Raw genomic sequence first — 24976 nt, forward strand, 5'->3', positions numbered from 1 at the left:
TTCGTTGATCTAGGCATATAGTCCAGAATGCAGACTGCTTAGTTTCAAAAGTCGCGAAGTTTCTCTTACATATTAATTTTATCTATTTATTCATCCAAAAATCTTTCAACATTTTGGGCTACATCATTGATTTGGAGGTGGTAACTTCCTATGAGACCAAACTGCTGAAGTCATCGTCCCTAGGATTACACACTACTTAATCTAACTTAAACTAACTTACGCCACAGACAACACACACACACACACACACACACACACACACACGCGCGCGCGCGCGCTCGCGGAGGAGGACTCGAAGCCGACAGGGAAAGCTGCGCGAACTGTGGGGAGGCGCCTTAGACCGCGCGGTACATTGATCTGAAAATAGTCGCCCCCCACCCCCACCCCTCACAGACACACACTGCAACAAAAAATTAAGCATAAGTAGTTGTTTTTTTGACTTCCAGAAGCTGCGAAAGTGTACGTGCCGACAACTGTTTTGACTTTTTCGGTAATAAAGTGAAAACGCACCGAAATCGAATGGAGTAGGCCTCTACAGCAGCAATTACTTCACGATTAATTGCGACAGAATGTTCATGTTTTGAAATACTGCCACCAAGGAGCAATGGAGCAAGGAAAGTAGCGTAACACAGTACAACCAAGTTGAACTTTTTTTGGCATGACACAAGTTGCGTCTCTTAAGAAAACAAAGTTCACACATGCAATTGCAGTGTACCACTAGCTGTGGAGCCACTTTTGTTGCCTGTGTGATTCCGGCTTAACTCCCAGATTCACTACTGATACGTATTTATACGAGGGTTGGATCTTTAACTGTGGCAACTATTTATTTACACCTGGTACAAAATAGATACGTTTTTCAAAGTTTTACTACCCTTCAAACTAGTCACCAGCATTGTGCACAACCCGTTGCCAGCGATGTGGAAGTCGTAGGATACTCTTAGCAATGCCAGTTGTGTTGACAGTTCCAGCGGCGCGGTCTATTGCCCAACGAATATGTAGTAGTTCTGAAGCGAATGCCGTGAACTGTTTCCTTCAGTTTAGAAATCGAGTTGAACTCACGAGGGCTTAAGTCAGGGGTTTGCAGTAGGTGGTATAGCACTTAGCAGCCCTATCAGGCAAGCAAATCTGTAACAGCTTGCACTGTACGTGCTTGAGCATTGTCCTGCAAAATGATTGTCAGGTGTCATCACTTCTGTCTCTATGCTGTTCATGTTTGGAACACAACCTACGACCAGCTTAGAGACAGAAGTTGATGACACATTCTGCAGGACCTGACCATCATTTTGCAGGACAATGCTCAAGCACGTACAGTGCAAGCTGTTACTGATTTGTTTGAGTGATAGGGCTGCTAAGTGCTGTACCACCTACTGCACTCCCCTAACTTAAGCCCTCGCTTGAACTTGATTTCTACACTGAAGGAAACACTTCACGGCATTCGCTTCAGAACTGCTACAAATTCGTCGGGCAACAGAGCGCGCCGCTCGAACTCTCAACACAACTGACACTGCTAAGAGTATCCTACGACTTCCACATCGCTGGCAACGGGTTATACACAATGCTGGTGACTACTCTGAAGGCCAGTAAAACATTTAAACACGTATCTATTTTGTACGAGCTGTAAATAAATAGTTGCCGCTATTAAAGTTCCAACCTTCGTATATATTTGCGTTCGACACCTTTCTTTGAAGGACCTGGAAGAGTCGTACTAGTCGTGTGCTTCCTTCATGGTGTTCCATTTGTTATGAACAGCTGTCTTTATTATTCTATCTTATCGTGGAGAGCGTTTTTCTCGTTCTCTTGTCTTAATTACAATGGAGAACAATAATGTTAAATGTATGTGATACATACTTCTGTTGCAGCATCATCGTAAAATGAGAAAGAATGCGGTTACAAGTTTTTCTTTTCTCTTCCGTAGCTTGCTGATGAACCAGTGGCAAGGAACGATATGCCTGCCTGCGTAAAGGTAATAACATTCAAAATCCAGGACAGCATGCATACAGCTTTACAAAAAAGTGACCATCTCTCACCTCAAAGATGAAGCCGTGAAAATCGTTGTAAAAATACCAATTACCAATGTTCGTTGAATGTTTCTAGAGAGAGGAGTAACTAAAACCATATCCTTGTAAGCAATTTTGCTGTATCTCCATTTCCGTACTACTTAAGTTGCATCCTAACATAAACTTCTAAGTTTTCCGTTTAATTCGTGGAAATTTTAATTTCGTTAATTCGTGAAAATTTTAATTTCGAAGACTACAGCACGCTGCTTTTGTATTTAAAAAGTACGACAATGAACTTCACTGAAGCGTGGGAGTTGATCGCAGCATTAAGGACAGGTAAGTTCAGCAAGTTCTCTATAGCTTCTGGGAAGAGCACTGACAAGGGAACCTCTCCATCACACCCCCGTCAGATTTAGTTATAAGTTGGCGCAGTGGATAAGCCTTGAAAAACTGAACGCAGATCAATCGAGAAAACAGAAAGAAGTTGTGTAGAACTATGAAAAAAATAAGCAAAATATACGAACTGAGTAGTCCATGCGCAACATAGGCAACATCAAGGATAGTGTGAGCTCAGGAGCGCCGTGGTCCCGTGGTTAGCGTGAGCCGCTGTGGAACAAGAGGTCCTTGGTTCAAGTCTTCCCTCGAGTGGAAAGTTTAATTTTTTTTATTTTCAGACAATTATCAAAGTTCAGGCACTCACACATTATCAACTTCGCTCTCCAAAATTCCAGGACATGTTCAGATTTGCTTGGACATATGCAGGATTTGACGGTCTACACACAGAAAACTTTGAAAACGTTAAAAACATATGTTTTGACAGAGCACAGGGAAAACTGTGCGACTGTGAAACTGTTGCATTCATTTGTTGCAGTTTATGTGACAAACTCTTATGTTTTCATCACTTTTTTGGGAGTGATTATCACATCCACAAGAAAACCTAAATCGGGCAAGGTAGAAGAATCTTTTTACCCATTCGCCAAGTGTGCTAACGACTTCGTTAAGTCATCTGAGTGAACTTGGAATAGCAGCGACCGTGTCGTAGCATTCGAACCGTTGTAGGAGTCACGTGCGTCCTGTCATGTGACGCACATGCCGTCACCAGTGTCGTATAGAATATATTAGACCTGTTTTCCTGTGGAGGAATCGGTTGACCTATGACCTTGCGATCAAATGTTTTCGGTTCCCATTGGAGAGGCACGTCCATTCGTCTACTTAATCGCACTGTTTTTCGGTGCGGTCGCAAAACACAGACACTAAACTTATTACAGTGAACAGACACATCAGTTAACGAACGGACAGATCATAACTTTGCGAAAATAAAGAAAGTAAACTTTTCACTGGAAGGAAGACTTGAACCAAAGATCTCTCGTTCCGCAACTGCTCACGCTAACCACGGGACCACGGCGCTCCTGAGCTCACACTATCCTTGATGTTGCCTAGGTTGCGAATGGACTACTCAGTTTGTATATTTTGCTTACTTTTTTCATAGTTCCATAAAACTTCTTCCTGTTTTCTCGATTGATCTGTGTTCAGGTTTTCAAGGCCTATCCACTGTGCCAACTTATAACTAAATCTGAGCGGTGTGCGATGGGGAGGTTCCCTTGTGAGAAATATTTTTGCTAACAATGAAATGTGTATGGTAAGCGTTGGGTTAGAGTCAGTTGAAAGAACATGGGACAAGTTCACTTACCCACAATAGTTACATGCAAATACATCCAGCTTTTATTTATTTTCCGTGGCATTTGTATGAAGATGGGTTGAAGACCAGCTATTGCACCAAGATGTGATTTATTGCGTGTATGGTTACATGTTACAAAAATAACGACCACGCTTTTCAACTGAACCAATCGCAATCTACTATAGTCTATTTAAAGTTAACTGATAGTTGACGTCTTTTATATAACACACAAACATGGCAAGTCACTTCACAAATGTTGTTCAAGTGTAAAGTGGAGCAATGTTGGATGCCACAACGTAGTCTGAATTGCAACATGCTCTGTTAACAGATGATTTTAATTGCCCAATAACTGAACTGCGGCAGACGATGTGTTCTGAGTTTTGAAGCCCATGTCTCAAGCTAACCACAAATTGGTGATGTAATACATCTGAGAATAATATATTTGCGGCAGAACTAAACTCATGACCGTTTTGTTCACGGCGTTTAAGGCTAACCTCTACGAGCAAACTCAAGTCAGTAAAAGTTCGTGATGGAAGCTGAAGAAATGAATTAAAATTGTGTCATGGCCGAGATTTGAATCCAAGTCTCCTTGCTTATTAGGCAGTTATGCTAGTCGTTACACCAGCACAGCACACAGTAAACATAGCTACACGCACTGCCTACTACAAAAAGTTCAATTCACATCTTCAGCTTATTTTCCCCTTCTTAGATTGTCACTGTTGATGAGGCTCTCCGGTATTGGAATAGCACCCCAGTGTTGGACGTAATGGGGAAATCCTGCCTTTGCCTCAGGTGTGTGATACTATTAGGGAGGGCATTGAACTATGGTAGTCCGTGCAGCTAAGTTAGCTACAATGCTGTGCAAGTGTAATGGCTAGCATACCTGCCTAGTAAGCAGGGAGACTTGGGTTCAAGTCCTAGCCAAGGCACAAATTTCATATCTTCAGCTTCCATCATGATCACAGATAAAGATGAACTCAAACAGCTTCAGGAAAATTTAATTATATCAGAAAAAGTTCAGTTTCAGCCCGCTAAAAGCAAATTGTAATTTGTCGCTGTCATTGGTTACCTGAAACTACCCTCTCACTGGCTACACAAGTTGCCGCGTTACCTACTTATAAGCTGTCCTGGTTGGCATTTGGTTGCAGATTATAGATGACACAGGCAGATTCCAGATGAAAAAAGAATGGTAGGTAGAAAAATAAGAGCAAATAAAAGTCAATACATTGATGAAAATGAAGTGTCATAGTAAAAAATTACATTTAAACCGATTAGATGAATAAGAATGATAATCAAACTCTTTTGAATAGATTTACCAATAAAAAATCCCTAAATCTGACGAGGTTCGAGCCTACAACCTTCGAAATGGTAAGTTACTATGCTAATCATTACATTAACGTACAACACTGAACCACAATGTTATATTTGTGACTGTAGTCACCCAGTCGCAATGATGAATTCCAGCCTGATACAATGTCATGCGAAGTTTATCGAACGTAAGCCGATGTCTGTGATCATGTTAACTGCATAAATGATGCTGAATATCACGTCTTGTGCGAAAGTATCCAGCGTGTTTAGTTAGTGCTGTGTATGAAACATGTGCATTTCATTAGTGTTGTTATATGTATGTTTGTTGCTTGTGGTGTGATTATTATGTATGAAATAAAAGTGCCAGACCCATGATTAAGGATCCAAACACACCAAGAAAGAATGCCGTCCAAGTAATTTGAAGCGAACCGACCAACTGTTCTGGCAGTTTGGCAACAGCAAACGGTTCGGGGGTGACACTGAGCGCTCTGATCAAAGGAAACCAGCCCCAACCCATGAAGTGTCAACTATTAAGTGATTTTAATCAGACTATAGTAACTCGCAGGGACGTTTTCTGTAGATCGTGGTAACGCTCAGATTGGCTAACCTGAAATGTTCCACTGACAGGTGAGCTCTAACCAAGCTCACGACAACTGTTTATTTCTCCCAGCCAAGTGTCACTGTCAGTTAACAATACTAAATTCTCAGCCTTACAGATGATTATATAGCGCATAAGTCTGTGCACGTAACGTTTTCCGTGTATGTGTCAGGTATTAGCTAACGTGGATAGTTTGATTTATGCACTGATACTTAGCTACAGTTATTCTGATAGTATGTTCAAAAAAAAAAAAAAGAACCTTGCAGTTGTCAGTTGGGAAGAAAGGGAATGTCGAAACCGGCTCTAAGGAAAGAAAAGGTAAGACGACTAAAATCCATATTTAATGCTCAAAAATCAACTTTTTTAAAACCATTAGACAAATATAAAGCAGAATTTAGGAGTCATTCTGTGTTTCAAAAATTACTGGACGGAATAAGAAACCGTACGAAGACGGTGAATTAATCAAAACTGCATCTTAGAAGCTGCAGATTCCTTAAGCTTCCTTTTTGAAGAAGATCCCGTTTCGCTGCAGAATTTTGGTTTCCTCGCAGAGACCACTGAAAAGATCAGTATCCTTAACTTGCAGTTCCAAGGTAAGGATAAAGATACTGGTGGAACGCATTCGGACATTGTTTCAATCTCAACAACTTATACCTGTGCGAGGAAAAAAGTATCATCCACGGCGAATACAAACACTTCGCCTGTTTGAAACAAGCCCTTCACAAGCAAGGCTCTTCGACGCCTTACACCAACGAACAATCGCGTCAAAATTCTTCCATATTTGAGAAGTCAATTCAGCAAACGCTTCCAAGATTTCAAAAGTCTTTGAATTGTAGCACAGTTTGTCATATCGACTTTTATAGAGACTGATGCTGAAGAATACTCTACTTGTGTCATGGAGCACTTTGATTTTCAAGAAGAAACTACTGTGCCCCTAAAGAGAAGTACCCAGTTTTGGCCCAGGCTATTTTCAAAAATGGTTCAAATGGCTCTGAGCACTATGGGACTTAACTGCTGTGGTCATCAGTCCCCTAGAACTTAGAACTACTTAAACTTAACTAACCTAAGGACATCACACACATCCATGCCCGATGCAGGATTCGAACCTGCGACCGTAGCGGTCACGCGGTTCCGGACTGTGGCGCCTTTAACCGCACGGCCACTCCGGCCGGCAGGCTATTTTCGATGTGAAGGCAATGTTCAGCTAAACATATCTGTGTGAGGTTTCTTATAGTGTACATAAAGTCCGAAGTCCGTGAACACTTTCAATTATAAGAACTCAACACTGTACAGCTGTCATATATATCGCATTTTGAAGAGAAATTCTGAAAGTTTTTTTTACAAACATTCGATATGCGAACCATGAGTAAGCCGGCAGACGTCAACACGGTAATTGAATTCTTGCCATACCCGTCCCAGCATGGCATCGTCGACTGCGACAGTCGCTTCCCGTATTTTCTCCCGGAGCTCTGCTTCACCACGTTGTAGAGGCTGTACATACACCAGATCGTTAATGTGTCCCCATAGAAAAAAGTCACACAGAGTGCGATCTGGTGATAAGGCAGGCCATTTGATGAAGTCTAACACACAGAAAGCTCGCTCTGCACCTGAACTCGCCATGTTTGCGACTAGCGCTGACTATCGGCAAATTACGAAACTACTCTGTAGCGGTATACATGAAGGGGGGGGGGGGGGGGGGAAACTATCAGGGTTTCTCTTCAAAATGACATATTTATGATATCTGTACAATGTTTGGTTCTTATGGAATAAATAACTGAAAGTGTTTCCGCACTACACTGTCTGATGAAAACTTTTACAACTGTATTCAAGTGGTAGCCTAATACCCACCCTCCCAACATTAAAATGACTTAACAAAAAAGAGTGCCATCCTTCTCATTAAAGTTAATAATTCATTACTAATTACACTTCAATTTCTTTCTTATGTAAATTCAATTTCTTTGTCTTATATACGGTTTGATTAAAATTTATTTCATATTTATTAGAAATGTAAGTTTGTAGGCAATAAACAAATTAAAGATATTTTACAAAAGTTCTTATTTCTGTGCTTGTTTCTTTGGTAGCTGACAGTAGGATTTAAAAAGAGCCATTAGCTTAGAAGCTTCATAAGCATGGCGACTGCTGCTGTACAACATGTTAAATGACAGCTGCAGAAGTGTCAAAATATCGACTACAAATTTGAAAATTGAGACAGCATGAAAAAATAATTTGATGGATAATCTCAAACGTTGAAGCATATGGAGAAAATTGCATTCACTTCCCTCCAATGGCGAAAGTCGAAGGCTTGTTGCTCAAAATTTTGGGAACAGTTGAAATCAGCCACATACAAATCACTAAAGATTTTATCTGTCCACGTAAAATGTCTTAGTTGTGTTAACGTATGATTATGATGAAAATAAAAGCGTAAACAGTAACAGTTATGAAAAATGAAACATTTAGAAAGGATGGCCCAACTGAATCCAAACTCAGCGTACGTTTATGACAGAGTATTGGCAATAAGTGATTAATATTGTAGAAAAAAGGCTTATACGTGTAGCAAGTTGAATAGATCAGACTAATTGGTGTTTGTCGCCTCCCTCCTACAGAGTATACTGTAATGACAGTGATGTGTCTGTGAAACCAGTTGGTAAATGAATACTGTACGCGCCATTGAGCGGATACTGACCCACCCAGTAAGACTACAACAAGACGTCTTGTCTGCATGGTCGAACTGACATTGTTGATTCTACACTGGAGCACAGCCACAGGTGCGGACCTGCCTGCATCAATGGTTTGATGCAGTCACCTCCAGGTTGCCAATGCTTGTTGGCATCCATTTTATAGAAATATAACCTCCACATGTGAATTTTAAAAATAACATAACCTCCACAGATTGCAGCTGGTACGGGAACCTGTCACTAGTATGCTGAGAGACAAAATGAAGTGATTTAAGGTGAGCGCCACAACAGCTTGCTCTGTAGTGAGACTGAATGCGTGTTAAATCATACCATTATCACTGCAGTCTGCACTGACCTGAGATGTAGAGAGAAAAAGCTATGTATGATGGTTTGGGACACCACTGCATGCAATACAACATTTCGAAAATGTGGTTGGTCGGCAGTTTGTTCGTTAAGATTGTCCATCAATCACTTTCGATGCTTTGTGGACCTGCCTGCATACGAATGACACGGAGGGATATTCACTAGGATCATACAAGGCCACCTTTCGAGATTGACTACAGTATGTGGGTGCTTCACAACACACTGAATTCCTACACTGATAGACAGAATACAGTTCTGCAATCATTTGAGCGTTATGTATCCAATTTATGATGCTGCATTTTTCACTAACGTTAGTGTACCTTTACGATCGACTCAAGCTCTCGTTTCAACACTATAATTTCTCTTCGCATTATAACCTTCTGTACTGTGTTCGGATTACAAAAAACTTATTCATTTTTGATACAGACAATTAAGATGCAGTAATAAATTCCGCCAGAGTAGGGGAAAAGTAAGGCATTAACTTTGAGTGTGGCTCTCTATCATCAATAGGAGTTGGCCATTCACTGTCATTCTTTAGCCCAGCAACATAACATGATAATGTTACTACCAAAACCTTATATTAGCAGTGAGACTTTACTGAGTAATAAAGATTTGCTGAAGTTTGATCTAATGGTTGAAACCCTGACAGATAATAACATTGATTTTAACTCCGATATAAGTCTTTATTTTAAAAAGCAAAATGTATGTGATTGATGGCCACATACAAATAACTGTTCAGTATTCGTCGCTTGTGCAAAATCTGGAACTGCTTTGTGCAGACACAACTTTTGTACCCTGCCGCATAATAACATACAAGTGCTGATAGGCAAAAATGACACTAACAGCAAATACACTGCCCATAACTTTATCGATTCCAGGCGAAACCAAGACGAAATTACCTCAACAAAACTCCAGACGCAAGATGACAGTTAAAATATCGTTGATTCAGTGCAGATACTTTGATCCTGACCACCATTCTTAATTTTCACAATAATTTCATATAAATACTTACGATAAAATACATAGGAGTCTTTGCAGTCGTTTGCAACCTCTTAATAATCTCACTTATAACACGATTTCAACAATTTTAAACACATCTCAGACACATCCGACTCTGAGTCAAAACACTAATTCGACCTATTTTATTAATCAGAACTACAATTAAATACCTAATGAAAGCCACCGGAATATGAAAGGCAAAAACTCATGCCGATAAGATCATTTTTGTCTCTGTGGAGTATTTTGTGTAGTTATTGCAGTATTTACACAATAAACTAAATTGAATACTTTCTTTTATTTGTTTAATCTGAAAAATAACCTGTTCCTTATATTGCAGCCATTATGTTTTTCATCTGGCATATCACAAGTGTGACACTCATGCTCTCATGATGGGTTCAGTTGTTTCAATTTATTACAAACGGTAACAGTAATAATGTTATAAAACTTTTTAACTATTGCTGCTCCAGACATGGACTTATGTTCAATGAGTTTGCCCCATTGCCCCTGTTCGAAAACTTTAATTGGTTTTTCTGTAGCATACCACTAACGAAGTTTACGTATTTTCATTAAAAGTATATTAATGATGGCACTCCAAGTCACAGGCCCCTCCATCTTAGCTCATCCTACAACCATGCCGGGGGGAACACGTCCTGAGGAAACATGACCGCTGGAGCTCGTGGCTTGCTAGCCGTCTTCACTTGCGCTCAGCTCGCCTGTCGCTATCCATCTTGACAGTTGGCCACCCAAAGATATATTTATGGCGGCCGAAAGCCAACCTATCAGATTCAGTCCGTCGTGTGGCAGTCAAACCAGCTGCTGTAACGTTACACACTCCAGCTTCATATATCGCTCACATGCTGAGTAATATATGAAGTAGCGCCATACTTCACCATCCACATAAAGTTATGTAATACCAATTTTTCCAGACATTTAACTGTGCCTAAACTCAGGTAATCAATCAACATGAACATTATAAATAGCAAGCATATACACACATTAACTAAAATATAAATGATGTAGCTAACCTAAGTATTGTATAAAAATTTTGATAATCAGTCTTTGACTGGTCTACCAACTGAATCATTTTACATGAAATAAATGCAGACGTAAGATTATAATATGTTAACACTACCACTTTTCTTTATACACACATAGTTGCTCTCCTACCTGCATCGAGTTGGTACAACTGGATTCTTGTGTCTAAGACTTTCACGGTTAGATTGTTTTGTGGCGGTGTTCGTAGCGACAAACACTTGGCTGTAGAAATGGCTTACGAAGTCACCGCCACACTTTTAATAGCGGGCCGACCGGTCCGCTGGAACAGTGAACAGAAAGAGGAAAGCCCAAACACTCATATTAAATAAAAGTCGGTACTTATCTTTATTCACTAAGATACAGAAACAAGGTCGTGAACTCCGTGTCTACGGAAATCTGTCTAGTTCAAGTCGGAGCGGCTAGGTCAGCGTCGGCTAACGACAAACAACAACTCTGCCGCGATGAACACACAACTGACTAGCAAGTACACAATACGGTGGCGAGTATACAACTGAGCGGCGAATACAGAACTGTCCTAGCGCTCGCGACTCCAGCGCTTAAGAAGCCAGAAGCCAGCGGTGGCGCGCGCAGACTTGCGGCGATTTGCTGTCTCGCTGGCGCTGCTTATGCGGACGGCGTCCGGACTTTGATGCTGCCAACCTTTTGGTAGCGGGCTCGGTTGGCATTACTGGCTAGGACATAACAGATTGTACACCTTGCAAACTCATCAATGCACCGCCAACAGTGCTGTGCCACCCATTGCCAGCCAAGCCATATCCTATCAAAGTGTTCAGACAAAAGCTCCAATGAGTGAGTGCTCAATATCTTTTACCCATAATGACCCAGTGATCAGGCTATAGAAACCCTTCGCTAGTTCACCATGTGTCCACTGCATTTAGATTTCAAGTGAGACTTATCAAGACAACAATACAAATGATTAACTATGGAGTAAAACAGCTGCATATTCCTATAATATTAATTGATATTACAACACTTTAAAATTTTGAAAAGACACCTTTGCATCCCTTGAGTTACCCATTATACCCACAAAACAAAGTCCTTCTTTCTCCTCTGCGCCAATAGCCACCAAAGTATATTAACGTAATCCCGAATCCATTGATTTCCATAATTCTAAATCGAAGATTACATTTACCTACTAGCACTACACAGAACAATCAAAGTACTGTACACCCCACTACTAATCTCACCCCAACTGCCTAGACTGACCCCCATGAGTTATTTCCCATGCCACTGTTGCCTTTCCATAATATCTAACATTTATCCACCTGACAATACAAACTTAAATTTCCCTGTGTCTGCACATTTATCAATAACAAATCACTTGTATTTTTCACTTATACAGTACATCCATGCATATCTTATGAGTAGTAAAATTCCTATAATCCTGATATAAATGAAACTTCTAACATCAATTCCACTGATATCAGCTGTGCAAATCATAAACATATATACACCATACTTCCAACTACAGAACATGGTAAATAGACACTTTATATACACTTGGGTACATTGTATTCTCTTCATTCACTTTTCATTATATCTGCTCAGCTCAGTTATATTTCACAGACCCAAAGTTTTATTTGATACTGGGTACACCAGTCTGTAGGTGTGTGGCCACTCTGTTACTTCAAATGGCCCAGGATATAATTCAAATAATTTTTTGATTTATTAATCAGTTTCACTAGATTTTTCTTCCGTTCTGACCAAAACCATCAGCTAATCTCACATACCAGAAACATGAAGATAAACCTACACTAGACACAAGGTGTATATTGTTAAAATTCTGCAAAAGTTCATTAATGTTCTGGTTGGTCACTCTCTTATACAGTTACTTTGTTTAGTCTCCCTGCATCTAACACAATCCTCACAGATGCATCTTTCTTTTTATTTGTAAGAATTGGGTTACCATACTCACACCTGCCTAACCTTCCAATCCAGCATTTATTTATTTACTTATTTATTTTATTCTGGCCCTTACTGCGTCCTTGTCTGTCACAGCAATAGTGAAACATTTAACACTAATCAATATGTGGGGGGCATTACCTTTAAACGATATTTAAAATCTTTCCCAAGCGTATCTGAAAACACATCTTTATATTTACTCAATAGTTCCTTGAGCTGTGGGCTTTGATCCTTGGATAAATGTTGGATGTCATTTATATGCTGTAGAGAACATGTCTCCCTACTATACTCATTCTCTTTTTCGGTCAGCCATTACCTTACCTTCTGTCCATTCCTTTTTAAATTTAACTATTTTTCTGTTACCTCCATCATTACGTTCCAGAAAACTATCTCTTACAATAATATTACAATTGACTTGCTAAGAAAATACATCCCGAGGATAATATTCATAGCACGGATAGGTGCCACAAGGCAATTATATCAGAACACTAATCCCCAGTCCTCTTTACTGACTTGCTATGAGGGTCGACTGAAAAGTAATGGCTCCCTCCACCTTCGTAACTCTTCAATAGTTGGCAGCATTGGTATGCGGCAGATACTGTCTTGTTCCGTAGTCTCTTCTCTACAGCTCCAGTTGGCGGGAAGCCTTAGCATTGAACGGTTGTGTTGTTACAGTGTAAAGTATGTAACCCTGCGCAGACGTCGGTCAATGCTACACTCCTGGAAATTGAAATAAGAACACCGTGAATTCATTGTCCCAGGAAGGGGAAACTTTATTGACACATTCCTAGGGTCAGATACATCACATGATCACACTGACAGAACCACAGGCACATAGACACAGGCAACAGAGCATGCACAATGTCGGCACTAGTACAGTGTATATCCACCTTTCGCAGCAATGCAGGCTGCTATTCTCCCATGGAGACGATCGTAGAGATGCTGGATGTAGTCCTGTGGAACGGCTTGCCATGCCATTTCCACCTGGCGCCTCAGTTGGACCAGCGTTCGTGCTGGACGTGCAGACCGCGTGAGACGACGCTTCATCCAGTCCCAAACATGCTCAATGGGGGACAGATCCGGAGATCTTGCTGGCCAGGGTAGTTGACTTACACCTTCTAGAGCACGTTGGGTGGCACGGGATACATGCGGACGTGCATTGTCCCGTTGGAACAGCAAGTACCCTTGCCGGTCTAGGAATGGTAGAACGATGGGTTCGATGACGGTTTGGATGTACCGTGCACTATTCAGTGTCCCCTCGACGATCACCAGTGGTGTACGGCCAGTGTAGGAGATCGCTCCCCACACCATGATGCCGGGTGTTGGCCCTGTGTGCCTCGGTCGTATGCAGTCCTGATTGTGGCGCTCACCTGCACGGCGCCAAACACGCATACGACCATCATTGGCACCAAGGCAGAAGCGACTCTCATCGCTGAAGACGACACGTCTCCATTCGTCCCTCCATTCACGCCTGTCGCGACACCACTGGAGGCGGGCTGCACGATGTTGGGGCGTGAGCGGAAGACGGCCTAACGGTGTGCGGGACCGTAGCCCAGCTTCATGGAGACGGTTGCGAATGGTCCTCGCCGATACCCCAGGAGCAACAGTGTCCCTAATTTGCTGGGAAGTGGCGGTGCGGTCCCCTACGGCACTGCGTAGGATCCTACGGTCTTGGCGTGCATCCGTGCGTCGCTGCGGTCCGGTCCCAGGTCGACGGGCACGTGCACCTTCCGCCGACCACTGGCGACAACATCGATGTACTGTGGAGACCTCACGCCCCACGTCTTGAGCAATTCGGCGGTACGTCCACCCGGCCTCCCGCATGCCCACTATACGCCCTCGCTCAAAGTCCGTCAACTGCACATACGGTTCACGTCCACGCTGTCGCGGCATGCTACCAGTGTTAAAGACTGCGATGGAGCTCCGTATGCCACGGCAAACTGGCTGACACTGACGGCGGCGGTGCACAAATGCTGCGCAGCTAGCGCCATTCGACGGCCAACACCGCGGTTCCTGGTGTGTCCGCTGTGCCGTGCGTGTGATCATTGCTTGTACAGCCCTCTCGCAGTGTCCGGAGCAAGTATGGTGGGTCTGACACACCGGTGTCAATGTGTTCTTTTTTCCATTTGCAGGAGTGTATTTAAGCAACGTGCAGTCATTGAATTCTTGGCAGCAGGTGTCACGCCAAAGGAGATTCATCAGAGAATGAAAGCTGTTTATGGTGACTGTGTTGATGTGAATACTGTGCGTCGTTAGGCGAGTAAGTTTAAAGATGTTGAGGCGGGAACATCTAACCTGCGTGACAAAGAGTTGGACGGCCTGTGACAGCAACCACCGAGTTTCACAAGCAAAATGTTGACAGACTGATTCAGGACGATCGTCGTATCACCCAGAGAGAAATTGCAAGCACAATAGCCATTCCACACGAACGTGTTGGTCACATTATTGCTTTGCTTGGCTATTGTAAGGTCTTTGCATGATGGGTACCCCGGATTTTGACTCCTAAAATGAAAGCACACAGACTTGGAAAGCACACAGACTTGAAATATGTAAGGAATTCCTCTCGCGTTACGGGAATGAAGGTGACGCATTTCTCCATTCAGTTGTGACAGGAGGCGAAACGTCGGTACACCATTACGACCCGGAGACGAAACGTAAGTCTATGGAATACCGGCACAAAGGCTCACCCCAGAAAAAGAAAGTCAAGACGCAGCTCTCAGCTGGAAAAATCATGGCCACAGTGTTCTGGGATGCAAATGGTTTTATCCATGTTGATTTCCTTGATAGTGGAACAGCAATAAATTCAGAGCTTTACATCACAACGCTGCTAACTCTGAAACGACGGCTAACAAGGGTCCGAAAGGAAAAGGGAAATGTTTTCCTGTAGCGTGACAATGCCAAACCGTACACTTCACGTTCCACCACAGCAGAACTTCAGAGACCGAATCTCACCATTGTACGGTATCCTCCATACAGTCCAGATTTAGCATCATCTGTTCCGATAATGAAAGACGATATGTGGGGACATCAATATGCCTCTGATGAAGACGTTGAGAGAACTGTGAGACTGTGGTTGCGGAAACAGAGTGTCGACCATCTTCTGTGACGGCTTCAGAAAACTTGTTCACTGTTGGCAGAAATGTATAAAATTGGCTGGTGATTACGTGGAAAAGTGAATATTGGTAATTAAAGATCACATTCTAAGGATTATTTCTGCTTTTGATTTATTCAAATATTCCCATCCAAACCCAATTCACGAAGGGCGAGGCATTACTTTCCATTCAACTCCTGTACATTCCCAGTTGCAGTCTTAAAATTAACTCCAATTACAGTAAACTCCACCGAATCTCTGGTTCTTAACTTTTGCCAGAATGATCAGATACAGCTGACACACTAGGTCAACAACGTAATAGTGCAATACTTCCTACATTTCCCGCTTTGACATTAATAATTGGTTGAACTTTTTCAATGATTATCCTCTTTAATTCAGTCTCTTCCAACAGATCTGCTTCAGTTTCTTCTCTGATGTCACTATCCTTACCCAAACACTCTTATACATGTATAAAATGCGTGTTTGACCATCAGCTACTTTGATTTTAAACCCAAAAATCAACCGGTTTCAGTCTTGGACCATCTTCATGGATAAAGGTTAAAATGGTTTAAGCCACCACATTACAGTTGTTATTACTTAAATAATGTGTAGAGCATGTCATGAATATCAATATACGACGTAGGACTTTGAGGAGCAAACATACAAATACTAAATGTACACAGATTGCACATTTAGTATTCGTATGTTTGCTTCTAAAGTCCTGTCGTATATTATTATTCATGGCATGCTCTACTCATTATTTAAGTAATGACAAATGTAATGTGGAGCTGTACACCATTTTAACCCTTCTCTGTGAAAATGATCCAAGACTGAAATTGGTTGATATTTGGGTTTAAAATAAAAGTGGCTGACGGCCAGACATGCAATTTGTATGTTACTTGACGGCTCTTGATAGTCACCTTCCAAAAATGTTGTTTTATACATATCCCCATATTCTATATCTGCATCTTCCGTAAGCAAATGCTTATCCACTTCAATTATATCCTGTTCACCCTCTAATTCTTCAGTTTTACTAGCATCTTTGAATTTTAAAATATCCCATTCCTCAGAAATTAAGACTTTATGGATCTTACCATAAGCCATCCAGTCATTAACATCATACTCAGGTTCCTCTTTTCCCATTCAGTCTCTACTAATATTCTTATCCAGAACCATCTGACTAACTTCCATAAACACTTGTGGCTCAACTTCTTCCACAGGATAAAACTCAACTTTTACATTACTGCAGACAATCTCATCTTTCTCTCACTAATTCACTATTATCAAACACAGCATTTCAGGTGCGCCCACTGATACAGCAATTCCATGTACATCATTACCTACTACTTTACCATCTGCACCCCCTGTTACAGGCACATTATCAATATTATCATTAATAACACATGCTCCACTTTGAGCAGGCTCACCTACTTTAATTTTACAGAACTACTATCATTAATCATCTCCATGTTCACATAATAACCTAATTACAAATAATTTCAGTTTTATTTGCTACAAATAATTTCATTATTATTTGCTTTGCCTCTCATTTCCACATTTCTGCTTCTGAAAGAGCCACTGTCTCTGTTTTAAATTTCTCTGTAATTTCACTGAAGCTAAACCCACACTATTTTCTTCATCATCTTCCAGTTCAACCCTTCAATTTCTGGCAAACAGTTCCCCAACCTAATAGCCAGAATTATCATTGTTACATTTACTCATACGGCATGTGTTGTTAATACTGTTCTTCCTATTAAAATTACTGTAGTTACTAAACCCTTCCCACAAATTTTCATTACCTATTATTGCATCAATGTTGCATAGAGCAATTTCTCTTCTTTGTTTGTAACCGTGTCTGGTCTTATTATTTACGTTTCCATTTGCCCCCTGTGGACCTCGAGGGAGGCTCCCGTTAGTTTTCCAACTGTCTGCCATGAAAATTTGCCCCCCGTGCACTTATATCTTGGCCCTTGCCTTACTGCCTCTTTCCTCAATTGAATATTTTACCTTCTTTTATTATAATTCCCATTATCTCTCCAATTTCTATTGTGATTATGAGGTCCATCCCTTTTATTTTCCTCCAATCCTATGATTTCCACTGAAATTATTATTCTAATTACCAATCATGATTTCTATTAATATCCCTCTGCTCAACAAATTTTCGTTCCTAACACAGAGCCCTATCCATGTATTCTATGAAATCCAGAAACTCCTCTACAAATCAATAGGGCTGTCGATGGTTTCCCACTGCAATGATTCTGGAAGTCTCTTCTTTAATGTACAGATATCTGTAAGCAATCATAATGGCGTATCCAAATGTATTAATTTATTTAATTCTCTTGCATAAAATTCCCTTATGGTCTTTACTGCTCTTGTATCCTGGACCATTGAAAAGTTCATTTTGTATCTTGTTTAGCTTGCCCCAGTGTTCAAGAAAAACATTCCAAAACTCCTGAAATCAACAAATTGCACTGCATGCTGATTACCCCATGTCTGAGCTCCCCTTCTAACTGCCTCTTTACAAATTTAATTTTAGCCATTTCACTCATGCCAGCAACAAAATTATTTTTACGTGCAGCTAAGAAGTCCACTGCATGGAACTTATCCTCTCCACTACTGAATAATTTTGTACACAATCCTTGCCCCAAGGGAGGCTCCATCATTACATTCCTTTGCCCGACTGCTACATTACTTATTGATGTGTTCAGTTCATTATCTCTTTCTCTCTCTTGCTATCTTCCCTTTCCAGCTTTTCACCTGTACTTTTATAACATTCAGCAATGCCTACATTCACTGATTTAAACGTTGCATTTGTGTTTATTTCATAATTTTTTTGTGCCTGAATTCGGTTCATAAGGTGATCTTCCATAGTTTCCGCTTTGGCTACCAATCCCTCTTCGACATTTTCAGCTCTCTCGACCATTTAACCGTATTTTCAACGTTATTTGTAATGTCAGTGAATTTAATACCTAGCTGATTCAACTTTTCCACTCATTTCAATCATCGCGAAGCTTTGATTCCGTTCCCTCTATCTATATTCACAACTATTTTAGTTTTTACACTGCCCATTTTTTAATCTACAGTGTGTTCGGAAATTCCCGTCACGAACTTTCAAGACTTGTAGAGGGGAGTGAGTACATAATATTTTGAGTAGGAAACCAGCCTAGTAACTTACCGTTTCCATTCTACGACGGTTTCAATTCAGATGTGTAACGTCCTCGTCTGCTGAGGGAAAGAGAAAAGTCTGTGAGTTACTTGTCCTGGTATTCAACAGGGTAGACAGGATGACGTGTATTACGTGGGGCCATATGCGAAGTTTACTTTGCGAGACTCCTGTAAAGAAAGAGAAAGATCTGCTGGCACATATTCTGGCCGCTGCACTGGAAACCGAAGAGTCACCAGGTAACATGGAGAGTGTGTACCAGAATATGCTTCGTAGGTACAATGTCTGTGACAACGTTGGTGGTCGCCACATCGAGCGCTGTTGTAATGCATCAGTACTGTTCTGTACGTGCAGTATGCTGGGTTCCTTTTTGATTAGGAACAATGTAAACAAGTAATGTTTAAGTGCTAATACAAACAAGTGTGCTAGAGTGAGAAATGGATGTTTATTTATATTTCCTTCCGAATTGTTACCCAATGCAAGTAATGCGTCACTCACTCAGTCTTCCGTCTTCAGGGCACGAGTGGCCTACCGGGACCATCCGACCGCCGTGTAATCCTCAGTGGAGGATGCGGATAGAAGGGGCGTGGGGTCAGCACACCGCTCTCCCGCCCTTATGATGGTATTCTTGACCAAAGCCCGCTACTATTTGGTCGAGTAGCTCCTCAATTGGCATCACGAGGCTGAGTGCACCCCGAAAAATGGCAACCCCGAAAAATGGCAACAGCGCAAGGCGGCCTGGATGGTCACCCATTCAAGTGCCGACCACGCCCGACAGCGCTTAACTTCGGTGATCTCACGGGTACCGGTGTGTCCACTGCGGCAAGGCCGTTGCCAAGTAGTACGTCACACCTAATTCAATTCCTCTAGCAGAAATGGACGAGCTAAACATCTGTATTGAAGCCGCCGTAGAACGGAAACCGTATGTTTCCAGACATGAGTTCCTATTCAAAACATTATGTACTCACATACCTCTGCAAGTTCTAGAAGTTATTCTCCCCATTTGTAAATCTATCTTTCCTAACTTCTTACTCATTGTTTCAAAAATTGCGTTCAAATCACTTCCTGGCACGCAGCCTGTTTCTTCCCTCCCTGGCATGCTATTGCTACTAATATCACGTACAATCACTTCGCGAATTATTAAATTCATCGGCCACGGCTGATTACGATAAAGCAAATTAATAACGCCCTGACTGTAGTTACTCTGCGATTTCTCGCCGACGTATGTAGCCTCTGCTGCTCTGCGTTTGGTCCGATGCCACGCAATATCGCCCGGAACGAGGACGGCCGTTTGCCTCTTGTGACGCTGTGTGGTGCCGCCGCCTCTGCTGCTTGGTGCCGATGCGCTGTCGCCCGCGTGTGTGACGCCTTGTGAAGACACCGCCTTTGTAGCTCAACGCCAATGCGATGCCGCCAACGTGAGAGGACGTGTGGACGCAGCCTCTGCTGCTCGGTGACTTTGCTCACTTGGACTGCTGCATCGGCAATTTACCGAGTGGCCGTCGTTTTCTGCTACTGTTGTTGTTGTTGTTGTCTTCAGTCCTGAGACTGGTTTGATGCAGCTCTCCATGCTACTCTATCCTGTGCAAGCTTCTTCATCTCCCAGTACTTACTGCAACCTACATCCTTCTGAATCTGCTTAGTTTATTCATCTCTTGGTCTCCCTCTAAGATTTTTACCCTCCACGCTGCCCTCCAATGCTAAATTTGTGATCCCTTGATGCCTCAGAACATGTCCTACCAACCCAACCGATCCCTTCTTCTTGTCAAGTTTTGCCACAAACTCCTCTTCTCCCCAATTCTATTCAATACCTCCTCATTAGTTATGTGATCTACCCATCTAATCTTCAGCATTCTTCTGTAGCACCACATTTAGAAAGCTTCTATTCTTTTCTTGTCCAAACTATTTATCGTCCATGTTTCACTTCCATACATGGATACACTCCATAAAAATAGTTTCAGAAACGACTTCCTGACACTTAAATCCATACTCGATGTTAACAAATTTCTCTTCTTCAGAAACGTTTTCCTTGCCATTGCCAGTCTACATTTTATATCCTCTCTACTTCGACCATCATCAGTTATTTTGCTCCCCAAATAGCAAAACTCCTTTACTACTTTAAGTGTCTTATTTCCTAATCTAATTCCCTCAGCATCACCCGGCTTAATTCGACTACATTCCATTATCCTCGTTTTGCTTTTGTTGATGTTCGTCTTATGCCCTCCTTTCAAGACACTGTCCATTCCGTTCAACTGCTCTTCCAAGGCCTTTGGTGTCTCTGAGAGAATTACAATGTCATCGGCGAACCTCAAAGTTTTTATTTCTTCTCCATGGACTTTAATACCTACTCCTAATTTTTCTTTCGTTTCCTTTACTGCTTGCTCAATATACAGATTGAATAACATCGGGGACAGGCTACAACCCTGTCTCACTCCCTTCCCAACCGCTGCTTCCCTTTCATGCCCCTCGACTCTTATAACTGCCGTCTGGTTTCTGTACAGATTGTAAATAGCGTTTCGCTCCCTGTATTTTACCCCTGCCACCTTTAGAATTTGAAAGAGAGTATTCCAGTCAACATTGTCAAAAGCTTTCTCAAAGTCTACAAATGCTAGAAATGTAGGTTTGCCTTTCCTTAATCTATTTTCTAAGATAAGTCGTAGGGTCAGTATTGCCTCTCGTGTTCCAACTTTTCTGCGGAATCCAAACTGATCTTCGCAGAGGTCTTCTTCTACCAGTTTTTCCATTCGTCTGTAAAGAATTCGCGTTAGTATTTTGCAGCTGTGACTTATTAAACTGATAGTTCGGTAATTTTCACATCTGTAAACACCTGCTTTCTTTGTTACTAACGCGATATTACGTCTAATGTCTGCACTAAGTGCGCTGTTACTGCTGCTACATTTACCACTGTCGCACTACAAAGAAACTCGCAAGCCCCCAGGCTAACTGCTCGCTACTATAGCTTGGATTCTAGGTCAACCAATCCCGAAATCATTCACAATAGAACGGAAAAGCAGTCCAAGACAGGAGGAGCCAACCCAACCAATCAACTTGCTTTGAGTTCTGGCACCTACTTCTCACGTCATGTACCGCCTTTCTTATACAAACAATTACGACACAGTAGTAAATTCTGCCATAGTGTGGGCAATATACGTCCATTATCTTTGAGCGTGGGTCGGCGTCATCGACAGGGGGTAGCCGTACACTGTCGCTCTTTAGTCCAACAACACATTGACCAATGTCTTATATTAGCAGTGACACATTAACGAATAATTTAATAAAAGATGTACTGCGGTTAGATCTGTTGGCTGAAATCCCAAAGGATAATAACATGCTCAAAACAGGATCATTTTAACTTTGATATAAGTCCCTCTTATTTATTTTAAAAAGCACCACATCTATCACCTGTGCAAAATTTGGAACTGCTTTGTGCAGACACAACATTTACACCCAGAAGCATGTGCTAAATAATAATGAAAAAGTCCTGGTACACGAAAATGACATTCGCGACGTAAATACCGCCTATAACTCTACCAACCTCTGGCGAAACCAATGGAAATTATCTCCCCCCCCCCCCCCCAAAAAAAAGTCGAAAGACCCTGAGCTCTGCCATGCAGACTTATTTAAAGGTTGGGTCAAAAGTCCACTCCTCGATTCAGCGCAGGTACTTTTATCCTGACCACCATTCGTAATTTGCACAATAATTTCATATAAATACTTATGATAAAACGTATAGAAATCTTTCCAGTCGTTTTGCAATCTCTTAATAAACTCATTTATAGACTATTTCAACAATTTTAAACAAATCTAAAAAATTTAAATCGCTACACACGGCACTCGAATCAAAATACTAACTTGCTCTACTTTGGAATCCTCAACTATAACTATGGAAGGTTATTGGAATATTAAAGACGGAATCTCACGCTAATAACATCATTTGCGTCTCTATGGAGGATTTCATAGTTATTGCACTATGTACGTAATAAACTAAACTGTTTAATTAGAAATATTACCTGTTAATTATAAAACAGCATTATCCTCTTTCAACTAGCGTATCACAATTGTGACTTTCGTGATGGGTTCGGTTGTTACATTATTCACAATTTTCTCAGCTGATTCTTGCTTGGTGGGTGTGATTACTATACTTGTATTGCCAGCAAAAAGAACTAGCTTTGCATCCTCATGAATATAAAGTGTCAAGTCATTAATATTTATTAAGGGGACATTGTATGTGAAATTCGTTGAAATTTATCATCTTCTGTTTTCTACTCCGTAATGTACTTTGGACTTTCCTCAATATTTTGGTATGTAATACATTAAAATCAGACAATTGTGAGACCTTCAAATAATATTTTGAATGTTGAGGTGTGACTGTCAAATTTCGCGGCAACGCATATGCTGCAACATTTGAGCAGTCATATCTTGGGAACTACACACTCTAGAAGGCTGTGAATTGTTTTGTTTTGTGCCTACTGCTACGTCTCAGAAGTTGGCATTACGAATAATCAAATCAGTCCTTTGTTTCTGATACTAGTTTTCGTTGAAAGTAGTGTGATTATCGGCTATTTTTGTAGTAAGCTAACTTCTATTGCTTTTTATACGTAAATAAAATGACTAAGCGTAAAAGTAACTTCAAGAAACGCAAATTTGCGGGTAACAGATATGATGGCACAAGCGGAGGAATGGTCGTAAAAGGGGCACTTAACATTTTCCAGCGTTCGCAGAAGGAGAGAGGTGTCTGATATGTGAATTACTTAGGTGATGGAGACAGCAATGCTCTCATTGCAGTACAAAACAGTAAGCCATATGATGTTTCTATACAAAAACGTGAGTGTGTAGGACATGTCAAGAAAAGGATGAGAACAAGTCTGCCTAATCTAAAAACCAAGCTAGGTAACACAAAACTGTCTGATGGCAAGACAATAAAATGTGCTGGAAGACTAACGGACAAAGTAATCGATGAATTACAGGAATATTATAGGAAGGCCATTAGAGATAACTGTGACAATATAAAGAAGATGAAAAGAGCTGTGTGGAGCACTTTCTTTCATCGAATATCAACCGATGAAAAGCCATGTCATGCTTTTTGTCCACCTCCACCAAACACTTGGTGTGAACATAGGCAAGCTGAATTTTCTGGAACCCTGCATGAATTTACACATAAACATTCTCTTCCTTTGGCAGTAATGGAGGCAATCAAACCTATTTACAGAGATTTGACAAATCCTGAACTACTAAAGAAGTGTTTACATGGGAAGACCCAGATTGTGAATGAGTCCTTCAGTAATGTTGTGGTGTGCTACGTGCCTAAAAAAAAGTATTTGTCGGCCTTAGCAGTGTCTGATGCTGTAATAACTTTTAATAGTGGGAACTACGAAAGACTTAAGGTTCTGTAGAAGTTAGGGGTAAGTTTTGGACAGAAGACAGCTAAAGGACTGCGGCAACTGGATGAGCTTTGTGTACATGAAGCAGAATTATCTGCTCAGCAAATGACAGAAGAAACAAGAAAGAAAAGGAGGAAGTAAGCACTGGGCTGTTGTGGCACTGAAGAAGACACGGACTATAGGCCAGGGTAATTCTAGTGCATAAAAGACGCAGAAATGTAAGTCTGTATAAGAATTTGTAATAAAAAAGTTTTAAACCTCGTTATCTCTTAACTACATGTTTTGCAGTAAATGACCCGTTTTCTAAAAATGTACTGATGGTAGAAACATGAAATTTTCACAGCATGCCAAGTGTGAGATTCAACTCATATGGAACTAGAATAATTAAAATATCCTGAGTAGTTTTGTTTTTACGTTAATTTATATACAAAATTCTGTCAAAAAATTGAGTGTTTGAAAAAAAAAGATAACATGCCCCACAATACAATTTTAGTAATAATTCTAATTCAATGTATCTAGAAAGCTGCATTCAATAATTATGGAAAATTGTAAGTTGGTGTCTTAAAAAGTTTCCAAGATAATAGGTCACAAAATTCGATAATTTTAACATTGGCGGCATAGTACATACAGTGTCCCCTTAAGAACAATAAGGGACCCAAGACTGAACCCTGTGGGACACCATTCTTGATACCTCCCCAGTTGGAGGACTCGACTGATTTTTGCAGACTGTCTGTACTGTTAATTTCAATGTTCTGCATTCTTTCA

At 41.1% G+C, this 24976-nt stretch overlaps 1 protein-coding gene and 1 pseudogene across 4 annotated transcripts in view; one reads left to right on the forward strand and one right to left on the reverse strand.

Annotated features, from left to right (window-relative positions):
• The window catches only part of LOC124788942 (steroid hormone receptor ERR1-like), a 366179-nt gene that overhangs the window by 268041 nt on the left and 73162 nt on the right, over window positions 1-24976 (forward strand). For 3 of the 4 annotated variants that reach the window (XM_047256232.1, XM_047256251.1, XM_047256244.1), the window contains exon 3: window positions 1916-1963. The exons of the other annotated variant lie outside the window; for it this stretch is intronic. In XM_047256232.1, the coding sequence (XP_047112188.1) occupies window positions 1916-1963 (48 nt within the window). The remainder of the gene's footprint in view (window positions 1-1915; window positions 1964-24976) is intronic. 4 annotated transcript variants of the gene reach the window in all.
• LOC124718211 lies at window positions 19549-19666 on the reverse strand (annotated as a pseudogene).

Source organism: Schistocerca piceifrons, chromosome 1 (assembly GCF_021461385.2).
Source record: "Schistocerca piceifrons isolate TAMUIC-IGC-003096 chromosome 1, iqSchPice1.1, whole genome shotgun sequence".
NCBI classification, from domain to species: Eukaryota; Metazoa; Arthropoda; class Insecta; order Orthoptera; family Acrididae; genus Schistocerca; species Schistocerca piceifrons.